Raw genomic sequence first — 18,567 nt, forward strand, 5'->3', positions numbered from 1 at the left:
TCTTGGGCAAAATCTCGGGCCAAAAGTGGATCAAGGACTGGCAGACATATTGGAGGCCCCTATAGAGATGTTTGAACTAGAAGCAGCTCTTAAAGCATTGCCAGCAGGTAAGGCTTCGGGTCCTGATAAGCTCCCGCTCGAAGTATATACATTTTTTTTTCAAGCTTTAAAACGGGATATGCTAGCTACATTCCGAATGGCTCAGCAAGGGGAGTATCCTATAACATGGGGCGAAGCGAGTATAGCAGTGTTTAAAAAAAAAGGATAAACCGGCGGATTTACCAGGCTCATATCGGCCTATCTCATTATTAAACACAGACGGGAAATTATACTCTAAGATATTAGCTACTAGATTATCAGAAGTGATAACCCCTCTGGTTTCTATTTATCAGCATGGGTTTATCCCAAAGCGCGGTACAACCGATCATGTTAACCGGGTGATTACTTTAATTGATCACGCAAATGTGTCGGGGAACCCACTGAGCCTTATATTACTGGATGCAGAGAAGGCCTTCGATCAAGTATCATGGGCCTTCTTATGGGACTTGTTGAAACTACAGGGATTCGGGCCAAATTTTATCAAATCAATACAGGTGCTCTATCAACAACCTAGTGCACGGATTAATGTAATGGGTCTTCAATCTGCAGTGGTAGTAATACAACGAGGGACTAGGCAGGGATGTCCATGTTCTCCACTGCTGTTCGCTCTGTATATAGATCCCTTTTTAAAAATGATTGAGCTGACCGGTAGGGTACCTCCAGTCAGGATACAATCGCAGCAGTACCGTGTATTGGCGTATGCTGATGATGTCGCTGTGCTCTCACCAAGACAGTCTATGGCTATGCCCGAAATTGAAAATCTTGCAAAGATATACGGATCGGTATCGGGATACAAATTAAATACAGCTAAGACTCAAATACTTTGTATGAATATCAAGTCTTATGTTGATCCATGAGTCTTAGATGAGGTTACTTATCTGGGAGTACAGATTCGTGCTGGAGCTTCGACTACGGTAGAGGTTAATTGGCAGAAGCTGATACATGGGGTTCGTAAACAGCTGGATCAGTTAGAATGTTTACATTTGACACTGGTCGGCAGATGCAACATCTTGAAAATGATGGTATTGCCTAAGGTGCTGTATCTTTATAGATGTCTACCATTAGAGATTACTTGTCTCACAATTGCAAGCAATATGTATGAGGTTTATGTGGTCTCAGGGGAAAGAGCGACGGGCTAAGAAATATATGATGCTGCCTAGGGCAGTGGGTGGTTGGGCAGTCCCTGATTTCCTTTTGTACTACTATGTATGTATGTTGCAGCGAATGAATGTTTTATTAACCGGTCAGGGACCTGTGGAGCCAGCACTACAACCTTCTATATATTCTCTGCTTTTAGGGACTGAAGCTAGGAACCGTCTCTTTATTGACATAGATTGGAACTACTACAAGCGCACTAGGTTTAAGGTGATAGCCGCCGCATATAAGGTTTGGAAGGTAATAAGGAAGCAATATAATATTCGAAATGTGTCTATTTATACCCCTTTAATTGCACCGGTACTGCATCCCAATATATGCTGGGATCACATAGAAGTTAATTGGCGTTTAAGAGGTTTAATAACAGTGGGAGATGTATACACAACAGATGGGTTAAAATCTTTCTCCCAACTGAAGAAACAATATCTGTTACCCACTTCGCACTTTTTTAAGTATCTGCAGTTGCGCGAGTATTTTGCTAAACTGAATATTGTAAATGTGTCTAATCCTCTTATCGAGGCAAAAAAGGAGTATTATATAATATAATTATCGAGACAATGTCCAACGACTTGGAAACTCATCGTACGAGATGGGAAGAAAGACTGGGGTGCCCTGAAATACCGTTGGAGCTCTCGATTGAATTGGCTTGCCGTTTATTTATGTCTGCCAATCTTAAGGCACAACATTACAAGACTTTGTTTTATCTCTATCGCACGCCCGATAAAATTGCAAAGTGGGGAGGAGATCCAGATGGAAAATGTTTTAGATGTAATATTTTACATTCCGATGTAGTACATATTTTTGCCACCTGTGCTAAATTATCAGAATTACTCAGACATATAAACAGGTTCTTGTCTGAGATTCTCGGTGTCTCTATACAATTGTCAATTAGTGAGATTCTGCTGGGTATAGATGCAGGTGGAGCACGCACAGACCCTAGTAAGGAAGTTAGGTATCTGATATTTATGGCAGCAGCAGTGCTTAGGATGTGCATTGCCTCAGTGTGGCTACAAACTGATGCCCCACCATTTGAGATGTGGAGAACTCGTTTCTTGTTCACGTACAATATGGAATATAACCTATATACTGTTGAGGGGAGGCGGAAAATGGCATTGGGGCAGCTAATTTGGGGCGCTGTCCGTGCATATATGGACAAGTAGGATGGTCTTGAGCTATCTGGTGTACCTATTAATTATCTGTTCTCTTCTTTTTCGTAATGAACGATATAATGGAATTATTTTTTATGTATTAGTTGTATTAGCCGTCTCACAGCCTGAAATCTGCCGAACATTATTGTAATTCAAATTTTGCGAATCGACCCTGCATTGCATAATTAATTGAATGGTGGGTTATGTTTCTTCTTGTTTGTACCCGTGATCTCTATTCAATAAAGAAATTAAAAAAAAAAAAAAAAGGATTACTTTTGGAATTCCAGGACTGGATCCTAGATTCCGTCCTGGGTTAGTACTTAGTATGGAGTGATAAAAGTCGACTTAATTACTGGGATCATTTTTAAACAATATTTAGCTATTTCAAAAGCTGACACTTAAAAAATATTTCAGAGAAAACAGTCAATGATTCCCTATGGAAGGAAATGCAAGTTACAGGTACAGTAGGTTCTCGTTACTTTTGTAATCCAGTACTGGGTGCCTAGACTCAGTACTGGGACCTTTATCCAAAACAGACAAGTAATTACGTTTTCAGATATTATACGATTTTTAAAGAATATTTAAAGATTGCAGAAATTGACACTTAGAAGAAATTTCACCGAAAAACAGTCAATGGTTTCCTATGGGAGAAAATTGGGTTACTGGTAAGTACAGTTGTAAGTATTTTTCAGAGTCCGTGCTGGGCACCAAGATCCAGCACTGGGAGCTCACCTAAGAGCAGGTGAGTGTTTTTGTTACTTGGCTGATTTTTGGTGAATATTTTAAGATTTGAAAAGTCCACACTTTCAGGAAAAAGCCAGTCAATGTTACCCTATGAAGAAAATAGAGTTATCGGTTTAAAGGTAAGTACTCGACTGGCAGAGTTGAGGTTCTGGGCATAGACTCAGGGGTCCCCTAGGGTCAGGTAGGTACAGATAGTTCACCCTCAGCGACACTAGGACGGCCGGGTGCAGAGAGAGTTAGGCCCAATGTTATCCTATGAGGGATAGGGGGGCCTTGGTTGGTGGCTGCTGACTAGCAAGCCACGCGGCTGTGGGAGCTGGGCTCCTGGTCACTTACTCAGGGCAAGTGGGGAAGTAGTTAGGTGTAGAGGTTGCACTGCCAGGGCCACTCGGGCGGCTGGGTGCAGGGTGCTTTTGAGCCTTCGGGCGCTCAATTGAAGTCAATGGGAAATCTCCAGTTTGGAAAAAGACTGCAAGCTCGGGGACAAGGATTCTTCAGGTGCCACCACCACTTCGAGAGGTAAGTTGGGTAGTTGGAGGATAGGTAGGTACCCCGGGAGTGGGCACAGGGGGCCGTGGGGCGCCGTGTGCAGGGGTGCCTTTTGGTGTCGGGAAATCTTACCCTCTGTTGATCGCGGTAGGGGGGGCACCTTGTACTGAGGCTGCAGGCTTCTTCAGGAGGGTCGAGGGAGGTCCTTGGGTGCCGGACTCGGGGTCACAGTCGCCGTGGGGTCGTCCTCGTGGTCTTTGTTCACTCCGGCACTGGCCAGGCTTGGCTGGTGCAGTGTGTGCTGGGTTTGCTGTTCCGGGCTGCTGCCAGGGATTAGAAATAGGTTTTGAGTAGAGCCTCTACTCATGGGAGTCCCAGGGGCTTAGAGTCAAAAGGTAGCCAGGTCCTCCGGGGTTTGTGAGGTTGCTGGCCTCAAGAGATGCCGGGTTGGAGCAGGAGCAGGTTCGAGGGTCAACAGGCCGGTAGGGCTGGGGACAAAGCAGTTGGTGTCTTCCTCTTCTTAGCAGCTGCAGGGCAGGTCTTCTTTCTTCTTACTCCTCTTTGTAGTTTGGAATCTGGAATCTGGGGAAGGAAGGTTCAGGGTGCCCCTAAATACTAGATTTAGGGGTGTTACAGGTAGGTGAAGGGCAGGGACCAATGGGTCCCTGTCCTGGGGTGGGTACACCCCCTATCCTGCCTCTCTCCTGTGGAAGGGGGGCAGTAGCCTAATCCTGATTGGCTAGGGCTTCCCATCTTCAAGATGGTGAGAGCCCGGGGATGTGCTTCACCTCGCCTCCCCCACCTGAGGGGTGGGGTTGGCAGGCTGGCACATCCCCTGTCCTTATTTGGGGTTTCCGGCCAAGCTTCCCGCCAGAGTGGGGGGTTGCAGTGGCCTGGGGAAACTCACAGAGGCGGCATGCCTTTGAAGCTTCCCCCTGCCCATCCTGGGGGGAGGAGATTGAGCACCTCACCCAGGATGTGCATTGTTGCAGGCTCAGGAGAGCAGGGGCTCTCCTACCCAGGGGTCCAGCAACCTGTCTGCTGTGTGGCAGCCTGGGTAGCCTCAGAACAGACGTGGATTGTAGGTTAGGTTTTAGGGGGCATCTCTAAGATGCCCTCTGGGGTGCTTGGTACATTAAATCCCACACTGGCATCAGTGTGAGTTTAATGTGCTGAGAAGTTTGATACCAAACTTCTCAGTCTTCAGTGCTGCCTTTATGGTGCTGTGGAGTTCGTGTTTGACGAGCTCTCAGCACCATGTACTCTTAAAGGGCAGCACTGCACTTACAGAGCGCAGGAATGGACTTGGGTACTGTAGGGGCACAGGGCTCCTGCTCTTGTGCCCGCACCATTGGCACCATTGGCATAGGGCACCCAGCTAGAGGGGTGGCTGATGTATGCCATGGCAGTGTAGGTGATGGGCATGGCACACAGGGATGTGTGCCATGTCGACTCTTTGTTTTGTCTTGCACTCAGACACCGAGCCTGCAAGGGCAGTGTGTGTGTGTGTACGGGTACAGGGCCTCTAAGGGTGGCACAATGAGTGCTGCAGTCCTTAGAGGCCTTCCCTAGTCACAAGGTCCTGGATACCTAGGGTACCATTTACCAGGGGCTGACATGTGGCCAGGGTTTGCCAATTTGGGTTATGTGTTTTTAGGGAAGGAACATAGGCCCTGGGCACATAGGGTACACTCAGTCAAAGTACATTCAGCAATTCAGCAAAAAGTGGGGGCATACCATGCAAGAAAGATGGCACTTTCTCACACATAGCGCTCAAGAGATCTATTTGGACCTCCATTTTATTGAACTGATATGTTAAAGCTTCCAGAGTTAATTGCGAGGTTTGGAAGACTAAATCCCAAATAGCTGCAGCATTCCCACTTCCTGGTACCTGAGTACCTGGGCTATGGTGTTGCCCATTTATGAATGATAGGTCCTTGTACTCCTCTTTTTGTGGTCCTTGAAAATCATGTCCCTCGTCACAAGAATTAATGAATTGTGGACTACTATTCAAAACGTCTCTTTGATACGGAGTACTCACGCTGCAGAGTTTCTGGGTTGCTGTTGTATTGGTCCTTATTAATTTGAGAGCCGTTATTTTGATTACATTTCTGCTGGTCCAGTTTTTGAACGGAATCTGATTTCAGTGGGGTATTGGCTTCCCTTATAATTTTCACCCCACCATTTAGTTCATTTGGAGCTTCTTGCTCTGGTTGATGTATTTGGCCCAAATTAGATGGTTCCCCTATACCGTTAGCTTTTGTGATTTTTACTTGCACTTCTATTGGCATTGGCTACCTAGTTAGTAGTAATTGCGGAGTATCTCCCATTGTTAGATTTGTGCTTTTTGGGTCCTCTTGTTGTGAACAACCAGTAAGTGGAATAGTTAACATCTCTAGGTCCGTTATTTGACCCCAATGGTTGACTTGGTCCTTAGTTGAATTTGACATTCGTTCGACTTCAGCTTCAGACTCCGGGTGGCCTGGTTCACTTATTCCTTGCTTGGGGAATATAATATTTGGTCTACTCAGTGGTTTAATTGGAGTTTGAAGATCACATTGGTTAGTTAGCAATGTTAGCATAGCACCAGTTGGATCTTTCATAAAATCAAACTTTGACAGCAACTTTCCCAGTTTCCCAAATGTACGGACCTTAGATGATTTAAGGAGTGTATGTCACCTCCCTGTTTTATTTTAAACGTATCTAATATTAGTGTTTGTTGTATTTTTCTTTTCCTTTTGATAGGAGGGAAAGGTGGCCGCTACTTTCCTGACCTCATAATACATCCTCTAAGGTGAAGTCTTGCTTCTTTCAGAGAATCAAACGGGCCAGTGACAAGATGGACAGGTGCTTTGATAGGACAAAAACACCTCCAAGGGAAAACACCCCCAAAGCACACCTCAGTACAGAATCCGCCGGTACTGCTGGTTACTTATTAAATAAATAAATTAATTAATCGATTGATTAATATCCGGGCTCAGGGTAGGGCTGTAGTCTAGGCATGCAGAGTAATTCAGGGGTCGAGGGGTGCTTCAACATGGTCAAAGTCTATTGTCACTTTCCCATTTGCATATTTCTCATATTTTTTATGACAGACTTATTGCAGACTCCAATGGCTCAACGACTTACTGACCGATCAAACTTAACTACTCGCCACACCCAACACACCTCTTGCCACTCACCACTCACTGTTCATTGCTTGTTCGTTGCTATTCATCGCTGTCAAGAGTACAAGGGAGAATGCTGGCAATTCTTCAGGAGCAAGAGCGGGATCCAGAGCCAGTCACACTACAGATGGCAGATGTAGGCACTTCCCTCCACTCCTCGGCTCAGCTCTGCTCTGCTCAATGCTTGGTATATACGTAAAACCAGGCAGAAGGCCAAGGCTCCTCTGTGCCCCTCTGTGTTCCGCTGTGCCCTGCAGCAGCTGCTGCACCAGCGGCACCGCGGGCCAAGGCTCCTTTGACCCCTGCAGCGGCCGTCGCACCAGCAGCGCCTTAGGACCGCGGTGCCGGCAGCGGCCGTTCCTGCCCCCACAGCAGATCCATAGAACTTAAAACGCCTGTATAACAGGACGCGGCTGAAGCGGGAGAAACCTTCGGGAGCGGGGAACCGGTCACAAAACAAACCCGGGCAGTCGTCCCAGGCTCTGCTCCGCTTGCTCGTCAACTCCTCCTCGGCTCGGCCCCTCGGCTCTACTCGATACGTTCTGCACTCAACGCTGAATCACAAACGTACGACAACTGTGAACACCAACAGAGGGAAGAATTGTGTGTTTCCCCCAGTTAGTAAAAAAAACATCATAAATCTTGGCTGCTTCTGCTGCACCCAGAGTCTTATGCGTCTTCTCAGTCTAATTTTTCTGTCTGGAAAAAAATTGTGTCCTGATTTTCTGCACCCAGTAAATCCAGTTGCAGAAACACCTAACAACTGATAATAAGGTGGAATAAAATGAACACAGTACGCCTTAATTTCATTGCCCTTGATTCATACTCTGAACCATAGTTGAGGGATAGGTCTAGGCATAGTCCTCGCAGCACACAATAGATTTGCTTGAGGCAGAGGCCAAAACTCAAAATTCAGGATACCAGATGCAAGTAGGTGGTAACTCAGGGCAGGGGAAAATGCCTGTTGTCCGTGGAGGGGTCATTCCCGTCCCAGAAATCTACATTACAAATTAATTAATAGTATATGTTTTTTTAATATCTGTTTGGTGCCAGTCCATATGCCTTTAATTTCTGCCTTTGGGATTCTATGTTACAACTCCATAGGGTACAGGTATCCTTTGTGAGCTTAATAAAATGTTGAAAATTCTACAAATCCTCACTCCTACATCCAAGTACTCTCATGCCACCATTCTACACTCTGCTCTGTCTGAAGAACAGCTCAACATTTTTTAAATTCTGCATTGATTTGGCTTGTAAATTATATTTTTGGAAATTTACATGTATTAACTATTTAATTTTAATACTAGGTCATTGAAATTACGGACGAAGAAAGCAAGATTTAGCACCAGGCAACTGAATGTCGGTGTCATAAGAAGGATTATTTTGAAAAACTGAAGGACATCCAGCATTCTACGTTCAAACAATTTCCAAAAATCTAGGTGTGGCGAGGAAAGTACTATACCTGTAAGTGAAGTCTCTCATTTTGCATTTCATTAACCCATAGCAAAGCCATATCTGTGTACACAGCATCAGAAATAATGTAGAAAGACCAATCACAGCATCCTCATCTGAAATATTATCAGAAAGACAAATTGCCTCAGCATGACAGAATAACGTTCATCTAAAGCATCATGTAATTCCAGAGAGGAAGCACACACTGCATAAAAGAAAGTTATAACAAAAGGTTTCTTCTACAAACCATCAAAGAAAAGACACTGAAAGAAGACTCAGAAGCTGACACGTTAACAACCAAAAGATTGGAAAATCACCCTTGTTCAACAACCGTTTTTAACCAGTTACGCAAGTTTGAGACTATCTGCCTCTGGATAGAACACCACGGCCCACTCTGCTCGCTCTTGCGAAAACCTTAAAAATTCACCACTTTATTGTGTTCATGACCATCTCAGATTGTTTCCTTTTTATTGTGTACTGTTCTGTAATTCTATGTAAATCGCCTCAACATTATCTGTTGTGCAGGAGTGATATGTAAAACTGTTCAATATAAAAACGGGTTAAAGGAGCACCGTTGCGCTATAGCTAATGTACATAAATCCTCGTCTTCAGAACTACAAACCTTAACCGTACAACAAACCTAAAAAGGGTAAAAGGAACTGATTTTCTGTGACTAATGACCAACAATAGTACTGTGCACGTTCTAATGCCCTCAGTTACTGCCATTACGTCAGTGCAAAAAGGTACTTATCAGTTTAATTATTAAATATCAGACTAACACCTTATTACTGCATTGCTAAGAACCTATACAAATAGATTTGAGAAAAACTTCAGTCAAAAAATAAGTTGCTGCCAGAGAGGCTATAACCTAAAGACTATTTGCTAGAAAAAATTTAACTGGTGTTACAGGGCTGCTTCCAGACATATTATGCTCAATTCAAGTGTTAAGATTACACACAATTTCTTTTAGAGATAAATGCTGAACATTATCTAAACAAGCCAGACTCTAAAATCAGGTTCACTCTAACCGTGGCATATAAGCAAGAGAAAACTAAACGTAGAGATATTAACTCTAGGAATTCACCTTATAAAAACACGGAATGTGAGAACAAATTCAGTGTTCAAACCTGCCTCAATCGAGGCAAAATAACCGAAGTTGGGGAAAAAGGTTACCTGTGCCAAAAAAGAAACAGCCATAAATCTTATCTCACAGAATTTGACAGAATGCACACTGGGGAAAACCCCTCTCAGTGCTCTGAATGTCAAAAAAGTTTCAGCCGTAAATCTTATCTCACTGAGCATATGAGAATCCACACTGGGGAAAAACCTTATCAGTGCTCTGAATGCGAGAAAAGGTTTAGTATCAAACCAAGTCTATATCGACATGCATTAACCCACTCTGTGGAAAAGCCTTACCAGTGCGCTGAATGCCCAAAAAGTTTCAACCGTAAAACTTATTTCACTGAACATATGAGAATCCACTCTGGGGAAAACCCTTATCAGTGCTCTGAATGCCAGGAAAGGTTTCATAACAAACAAAGTCTTTCTCGACATGTATTAACCCACTCTGTGGAAAAACCTTACCAGTGCGCTGAATGCCCAAAAAGTTTCAACCGTAAATCTTATTTCACTGAACATATGAGAATCCACTCTGGGGAAAACCCTTATCAGTGCTCTGAATGCCAGGAAAGGTTTCATAACAAACAAAGTCTTTCTCGACATGTAATAACCCACTCTGGCGAAAAACCTTACCAGTGTTCTGAATGCCAGAAATGTTTTGGTGACCAAAGAGCACTCACTCGGCATACAAGAACCACCCACACTGGGGAAAAATCTTATCAGTGCACAGATTGCCAGAAATGTTTCATTGACAAAAACAGTCTCACTCGGCATAGAAGAACCCACACTGGGGATAAACCTTTTAAGTGCTCTGAATGCCATAAATGTTTCAGTTACAAAAGCATACTCACTGAACATACAAGAATCCACTCTGGGGAAAACCCTTATCAGTGCTCTGAATGCCCAAAACATTTCAAACGTAAATCACTTCTAACTGCACATGTGAGATTCCACACTGGGGAAAAACCTTATCAGTGCTCTGAATGCCAGGAAAGGTTTTGTAACAAACAAAGTCTTTCTCGACATGCAATAACCCATTCTGTGGAACAACCTTATCAGTGCACTGAATGCCACAAATGTTTCAGTGAAAAAAGCTGTCTCACTCGGCATACAAGAACCCACACTGGGGAAAAACCTTATCAGTGCTCTGAATGCCAGAAATGTTTCACACAAAAAAGCAGTCTCAAGCTGCATATAATAACCCACACTGGGGAAAATCCTTATCAGTGCTCTGAATGCCAGAAATATTTCCGAGACAAAAGAAGTCTTTCTCAACATACAATAACCCACACTGGGGAAAAACCTTATCAGTGCTCTGAATGCCCAAAAGATTTCAAACTTAAATCACTTCTAACTGATCATGTGAGATTCCACACTGGGGAAAAACCTTATGAGTGCTCTGAATGCCAGAAATGTTTCAGTGACAAAAGAAGACTCACTAAACATACAAGGACCCACACTTGGGTAAAACGTTATCAGTGCTCTGAATGCGACAAATGTTTCAGTGATAAAAGCTGTCTCAATCATCATATAAGAACCCACACTGGGGAAAAACCTTATCAGTGCTCTGAATGCCACAAATGTTTCAGTGATAAAAGCTGTCTCAATTATCATATAAGAACCCACACTGGGGAAAAACCTTATCAGTGCTCTGAATGCCACAAATGTTTCACTGACAAAAACAGTCTCATTCTGCATATAAGAACCCACACTGGGGAAAAACCTTATAAGTGCTCTGAATGCCAGATATGTTTCAGCGAAAAAAGACGTCTCATTCATCATATAAGAACCCACACTGGGGAAAAACCTTATCAGTGCTCTGAATGCCAGAAATGTTTCAGTGAAAAAAGGACTCTCACTCTGCATATAAGAATCCACACTGGGGAAAAACCTTATCAGTGCTCCGAATGCCCAAAATGTTTCAGCCAAAAATCTCATCTCACTCAACATGTGAGAATCCACACTGGAGAAAAAAATTATCAGTGCTCTAAATGTCAGAAAATATTCAGAGATAGAGATGGTTACAAGCGCCATAAGGAAACACACCATCAAAATAATTCAGTGCTCCGAATGCCAGAAAAGCATCAATTTTAAACTCCATCTCACTCTACATGAGCAGACGCACACAGGGGAAAAACATCACCAATGCTGTGAATGCCAGAAATTCCTATTTGATAGGCACAGCCTCACTAATCATATGCGACTCCATACTGATGAAAAACCTTATGAGTGCTCTGAAAGCCAGAAAAGCTGCAGAGAAAAACGCTATCTCACCATGAGAAACGCAACACTGGAGAAAATACTTATTCCATAAAAGCTTGAATCTGGTGGACAGTGTTCTGCTTCATGAGAGAGCCCACACTGGGGAAAACCTTATGAGTGCTCGAAATGCAAGCAAAGTTTTGGTTACAAATTACTTCTCACTTGACATGAGTGAACTCACACGGGGGGGAAAAAAGCCTTATGGGTGTTCTGAATGTCAGATAAGGTTTAGTCTCGTTTACATTGTCACTTCACATGAGAGAATTCACACTGGACTAAAGCCCTATACAAGAGGGAAAAGCCAGAAGCGTTTTACTCAGAAAGGATATCTCACTAAACATGAGAAATGCATCCACATCAGGTGAAAAGTAAGGCGTATCTTGAGTTGCAGAAAAGCTTCTAATAACCTGAATTTACATGAGAGAGCACATATTGTAGTTGCAATAGGATTCATCAAGAAACTCTTGCAGCATAACTTAGGCTGCCCGCAAGCAACCTCCAAAGAAATTTCAGGCCTGGATTTTTTTTTATTGCAACAGAATCCATAATTTTTAGTATCTGAAAGTTACAAAACTGTCAAGGTCTTTACTTTACACTGAGAAATTTTAGTACTTGCAAAAATCAACTAATTGCCCAAAAAATCACAATATTAATGTCTTAAATTTTACTCCACCCAAAAGGTTTATACTCACCCTTGTTTCTTAACATATGACTGAAATCTATATTTTCATGATAAGATTAAGCCTAGGCGGAGTTCCTCAATGAAGAACTCCGCGAAGTGACAAAAAAAACTCTGGTGGTCTATGCAGAGTTCCGCGAGCAGCGGAGTGCGGAATGGTCATGCCGTTCGTGGTGATTTTGATCTCCTGGTGTTTGTCCCGCCCTGTAAAAATTATCACGAATGGCACCATGTGCAGCGCAAGAGGGTACAGTTGCTTCTACTGGAGCGTAAGCTTTGTCAATGCGAAGGAAGGTTTCTCAACGCGAGTGGTTGTGACCTACCGTGACCACTCGCCTTGAGAAATCCGATGACCCGCTTTGAGAAATTGCGCCAGGAGGTTGATTTTGCTTGCCAACTAGACATTGGCGAGCACGAGCAAGGAAAAATCTCATCAGGAGGTGGATTTTCCCCGCTCTGGCACATGACGTTGAATAGCGCGAGCGTAGAAAAAACCTCGCTACGCTCCATGGAGCGGAGTTTTTAGGAACTATGTGAGCTCCGCGGAGTACAGAAAACTCCGCAAGCAGAGTTCACCACCCAGAATGAGATAATATACAACAGCAGGAAAACATAACAAACCAGTTACTTGCCTTCGATAACGCTCTTTCTGGTGGATACTCCTTTACCTGCAGATTCCTTACCTTGTGAATATTCCCTACACGCCAGACTGGATCCTCAAACTTTAAAGTAGTCCTGCTCCACGCAGTAGGAGACACCATGCAGCTCAGTGTCGACGTCATTCTGCTCCAGAAGTGACATGCGTAGACGCATAGAAGCACTTCCCATGCGCACTGAACAAATACAGGGGTCTATGATTTTATGATCTCACAGGTCTGTATCACCTTTGCAGGCCCTGGGCAGATATTAATTCACCATTTTTATCATGATTAGAATACAGATGAGGCCTTTTCATTTCCAAAAATTCTAATTGTATTCTCAGCAGCAAGGGTATATATAAATCGTTGAGTGATTACTGCGCAGTGCTCAAGATGAAAGTGATATGATGATAAAACAGTCCGATCCACATTTTGTACACAGAGAGAGAGCTGTAAATTACTTTTGTACAATACAAGTTAAGCAAAGGCGATTCTTAGAAGAAATAATTTATATGAAATAGTCCCTGTATAGTCAATGTTTCGACCGTTCCAGTTAATTACCCTTGCCTCCTCAGGACGGTAAATCACCGCCTCTCCCGTAAGCTTCTCAACTATATTCAAGACAAAAATAGAGTTGATGCACACGCTTTAAAATAAATGAGTAATTCAATGAATCAGATGCAGCGCAAAGCTTCCGTTCTTCTTAGTTTATTAACGAAATTCTTCCACTCCCCAACGCGTTTCGTCGTTTGAAGGGGATTAACCCATACGACTTCCTCAGGGCTGGAAGTGACACAAATAACAAATGTATAGAAAGATGGCGGCAAAAGATACACAGAAAAAATAACACATAGTTCCTATAACTGAGAGCAAAAGGATAAACAGTTCAAAAAACAGGCAAAATTATAAGTCAGAGTTAATACATAGTGTAGAAATAACAGTGTAAGACATAAGTCCAAAACAGCATACTTTTGAGGAGCACAAAACAGTGGTGATATCAGTGAAACAATACCTCTAAAAAAACTACTCACCAACCCGTGTGAGTCTCATACTACGAATAGTTATAAGAGAATTATCTGTACCTTAATTATTTGAAGAACTGCAAACCTACAACAATACAAATGACTCAATATTAGTCGTTGCGTCACACATGAGGCACGATCAATCATAAGACCCATGAAGTCAAATAAATACCTGTTGAAACTGGATAGTAATCATACGTTTTAATACCACATCTAGATGCAGCCAAATCATAAGGTGGCCATCCGAGTAAAAGGCCTAAGTAGAAAGCACCTGAAACAATAATAAATTGAATTTTGTAACACTAAAATAACGTAAACGCACCTAATCATAGGCTACAAGAAAACTTCTTTCTGACTTACCCTAATCAGTATTCCCAATATTAGTACCAAAATATCTGATTGCGTCTGCGATCCCGAGAACACGGGATCGCAGAAGTTGCGTTTGAGGTAAGCGGGATGGCGTTTGGCGCGAGCGTCTTCTCTTAGGCTTATACAGCAATGGATTAGAACGATTGCTAATTCAAGACTCTCTATTTTTAGGGCACTTACTACGTCAAGTGGACGATTCTCGTTAAGGATTTATTGGCAATCGGATATTTTGGTACTAATATTGGGAATACTGATTAGGGTAAGTCAGAAGTTTTCTTGTAGCCTATGATTAGGTGCGTTTACGTTATTTTAGTGTTACAAAATTCAATTTATTATTGTTTCAGGTGCTTTCTACTTAGGCCTTTTACTCGGATGGCCACCTTATGATTTGGCTGCATCTAGATGTGGTATTAGAACGTATGATTACTATCCAGTTTCAACAGGTATTTATTTGACTTCATGGGTCTTATGATTGATCGTGCCTCATGTGTGACGCAACGACTAATATTGAGTCATTTGTATTGTTGTAGGTTTGCAGTTCTTCAAATAATTAAGGTACAGATAATTCTCTTATAACTATTCGTAGTATGAGACTCACACGGGTTGGTGAGTAGTTTTTTTTAGAGGTATTGTTTCACTGATATCACCACTGTTTTGTGCTCCTCAAAAGTATGCTGTTTTGGACTTATGTCTTACACTGTTATTTCTACACTATGTATTAACTCTGACTTATAATTTTACCTGTTTTTTGAACTGTTTATCCTTTTGCTCTCAGTTATAGGAACTATGTGTTAGTTTTTTCTGTGTATCTTTTGCCGCCATCTTTCTATACATTTGTTATTTGTGTCACTTCCAGCCCTGAGGAAGTCGTATGGGTTAATCCCCTCCAAACGACGAAACGCGTTGGGGAGTGGAAGAATTTCGTTAATAAACTAAGGAGAACGGAAGCTTTGCGCTGCATCTGATTCATTGAATTACTCATTTATTTTAAAGCGTGTGCATCAACTCTATTTTTTGCATCTATATCAATCTTGTATTGAGCTTTGTGGGATCTTGGGTGTTGTTCCCACTGTTGTTGGCACCGCTGTGAATTTGGTTCTCATATGTTTGATACTGTGTAATATTGTTGGTAGCGCCATTTTGCCTTTCACACCCTGTGATTTGTTTGTATATTCAAGACAACCTAGTAAGGATTCTTCTGTATCTCGGGGCAGCGTACCTGGGAGCATGTCAAATTCAACTAACCAGTTCCAGCGCCCGTTCGTCGGACCAAACAACTGCTGCCAGTGAATCCTCGGCTCGCTGTCAAACACGTTTGAGTGACACTTCCTGATGAGACCATCGTACTTGACTGTCTTGTCTGTGAGAAGCTGCACCAGCCCTCCTGTGATGGTGGGCAGGAAGACCTTCACCGCGAAGTGAAATGCTCGCAACTCCAACAGCTTGATGTGGAGTTGGGTCTCTGCCGGTGACGAGGGTTCCCTAAGCTCTGTCTCCCATATGGACTTCCCATCCCAGAAGTGATACATCTGTCGCCACTGTTAAGTCTGGGTGGAATAGGGAGAGGGGTCTGCCAGTGGCACAATCTAATTCACTGGAGAAAATGTTGGATACTGCCTACAATAGGGTGAGTCAGTGTCTGGAAGGACACAAAGAGGTTTTGCAGCTGCACCAGTTGTAGCAGCAGGTCACTCAGTGGCATGATGTCCTGGACTTTGCCTTTATGTGCCATGGCCATGAAAGAACTGGGAGACCTGCTGGGTTTGTAGCAGGGTCAAGCGTTGGCAGAGTTGAAAAACCCTACTGTAGCCAAAAGGGGACGAGACAGGATTTAGCGATGTGCAAAAAAAATCGCCAGTTTTGTAACAAGCCTGCACTTTTCATAAAAATGCCAGTGAATGCTACCTCGTCCTTGCATTGATCCAGCGCTCGCCAATGGGCCAATAAAAGGAGGAGTCTCAGCAGCAGGCAAGTGATGTGTTGTTTGTTTATTTACTCCTTACCGGCCTGCCTGCTGTTTTGCATTCATCTGAAGGGCTTCAGACTCCACCACCTGCCGCTGGACCGGAGGACCTTCCTGGCTGCAGACTGGACTCTTCTGCAGCCAGAGGAGAGAACAGACTGTACGTCGGAGATGGGGGCACCAAAAAGAAGATCAGGTAGGTGATACTGGCATGCTGCAGCAGAGTGCATCTGTCTCTTCTACTCCTACCGCTTGCCCGTTCTTCCTTATCCTCGCCCAGGGCTGTGGGTGCCCTAGGCAAGGAAATGGAAGGGGGCATGGGCAAACCAGCATGGTGGCCCCTGAGAGGGGGCAGTATATTACTGCAGGGTTCCACGTACCATGGGAGATGTGGTGGGACCGGGGACAAGGCAAGATTTAAATGCAGTGGAACACCGGGCCCAGTGGGCCAATATTTTTCTAAAGGGGCCCAACAAACGCGCCAGTGCCCCGTCCACTGCTTGAAAAAAAAAAAAAAAACTGGTTGAGCCCTCTGGCCTTTCTTTGGTGGCTCCCACTCACCCCTTCTTATCCAACTTTATCTCACTAGTGTTTTGGTGGTGGGGGTCCAGTGTTTTCAGGATACAATGGTGAGTGTAGAGGCTAGTGTTTGGCAATAGGGACAATGGTAGGGTAGGGGTCAGTTTGGGTGGGGGTGGCAGGATAGAGGGCAGTGTTATGGCAGAAGCAGACAGTGTAGCCATGTAGTGTTTTGAGGGTAGGTGGCAGTGTAGAGGAGTAGTTTTAGGGCTAGCAGAAAGGGCCAGTGTTTTGTGTGAACGGATGATGGCAGTGTTTTGGGGAAAGGGGCTATGGTTTTTAAGGTTAGTGTGGTAGGGTTGGTGGCAGTGCTGTGGGGTAGGGTGAAATGGAAAAGGGCTAGGCTATTCTAACTCCTTTTTGTTCTTGTGTAGAGTCTTGCAGGGTAGATTCTGCTGGTTCTAGAGCTCTTGGGCTGTCTGGTAACTACAATATACTCTCGCTGCTTCAATGCTCAGTCGGTCTGGGGTTCAGTACACTTCTGGGAAACTCAGAACCTTGTGAGCTGGATCCTTATTTTTGAACTCCCACTTGCAAAGGGTGGAAGTAACATGTGTGCCCATCTCCCTTTCACAATTTGCATCATGCCTATCCTATCTGTCCTAGACAATCGTTGCAAGTGTGAAAACAGGCCCCCTTTCACAGGACTGGCCCAACGTAAACTTTGGTTCGAGGCATGTGGGCTGCTGAATTCATATCTGTGCATAGATCGCCGCCTAGTGTTGGGTCCGGATGTTTGCACGTTGTTGTCCTGGAAGAGTCTTCGAAGTATCCTGAGATAGGTGACTCCTCCCCTGGACCACAGTGCGCATGGGCATCCTCTCCATCCTCAGATTGTTTTTTTCCGCCATTGGGTTCGGATGTGCTTATCTTAGCTCAAGTTAGGAAAATTTCATTTAAGGCCAAAAGGCCTTTAGTTTTCGTCGGTACTGTTCCCGCTCGGTATCGACAGCTTTCTTGCTTAGTTAGCAAACTTCTTCAAGTTTTTCGGATCCGTTTAATCCGACCATCGACCTTACATCAACGATGGAATCGAGGACCCCATTCAAACGGTGTCCTGTTTGCCACGCCAAATATCCACATATCGACGTCCACCCGGTGTGCAACAAATGCCTCTCGCCGGATAACGACGAATCGAAATGCATGGCCTGTGCCCGATTCCGATCCAGCGCAGCAATCGGCACCGGCCCCGGCCAACATCTTCAGCACCGAGGACGAGGATGTTGAAAGCGTGGAAGACATGAACTACAGCCCCGCTTCCGAACACGATTCCCGATCGGAAGACGCAGATGAAGCGCTTTTTCACAGGGAAGAAGCCGACGATGAGGTAGGAGACTACGATGAGGCCTTTGGGGCCGAAGAAGATAGCTCTGGTGAAGAGCAGGGCCTACCCGTCGAAACGGAGGCTATCAAAGTGCGTCATTCTACGGCTCCGGTCAAGGGATCGCCTCCGGGCCTTACCCGAGATCAATCTCGCAGTTCTTCGGCCCCGCCTTCGGGCCCGGCCTCGAACATCCAGCAAGAGCCAATATTACCGAAAAAGACTGGTTTCCCTTCAACGAAACCGAAACCAATCGTCGCACCGGTTCCACAGAAACCGAAAGTGAAACTAGCAGTGGTCGGCTCGAAGACCTCCACTCCTTCGACGCCAGCCCAGACCATCGGCTCCGAACGCACTAAAA

At 44.2% G+C, this 18,567-nt stretch overlaps 2 protein-coding genes across 3 annotated transcripts in view; both read left to right on the forward strand.

The window, feature by feature from the left end:
- LOC146839065 (uncharacterized) overlaps nucleotides 1–18,567 on the forward strand; it is a 502,432-nt gene that overhangs the window by 145,461 nt on the left and 338,404 nt on the right. For both annotated transcript variants that reach the window (XR_014960773.1, XR_014960772.1), the window contains exon 4: nucleotides 8,110–8,266. The gene's annotated coding sequence lies outside the window, so the exon portion shown is untranslated. The remainder of the gene's footprint in view (nucleotides 1–8,109; nucleotides 8,267–18,567) is intronic.
- LOC146839066 (uncharacterized) lies at nucleotides 9,221–13,599 on the forward strand. Its single transcript, XM_085603070.1, has 2 exons — nucleotides 9,221–11,420; nucleotides 11,485–13,599. The coding sequence occupies exons 1-2, from the start codon at nucleotides 9,479–9,481 to the stop codon at nucleotides 11,685–11,687; spliced, it is 2,145 nt and encodes a 714-aa protein (XP_085459196.1). The 5' UTR covers nucleotides 9,221–9,478; the 3' UTR covers nucleotides 11,688–13,599.

This window comes from Triturus cristatus, chromosome 4_2 (assembly GCF_964204655.1).
Source record: "Triturus cristatus chromosome 4_2, aTriCri1.1, whole genome shotgun sequence".
Taxonomy (NCBI): Eukaryota; Metazoa; Chordata; class Amphibia; order Caudata; family Salamandridae; genus Triturus; species Triturus cristatus.

Excerpts from the sequence above, each read along its gene's own strand:
- LOC146839066 (XM_085603070.1), top strand. The coding sequence starts at position 9,479 with ATGCACACTGGGGAAAACCCCTCTCAGTGCTCTGAATGTCAAAAAAGT. Across the intron at positions 11,421-11,484 it reads GCGCCATAAGGAAACACACC|ATGAGCAGACGCACACAGGG; the intron begins ATCAAAATAATT and ends ATCTCACTCTAC.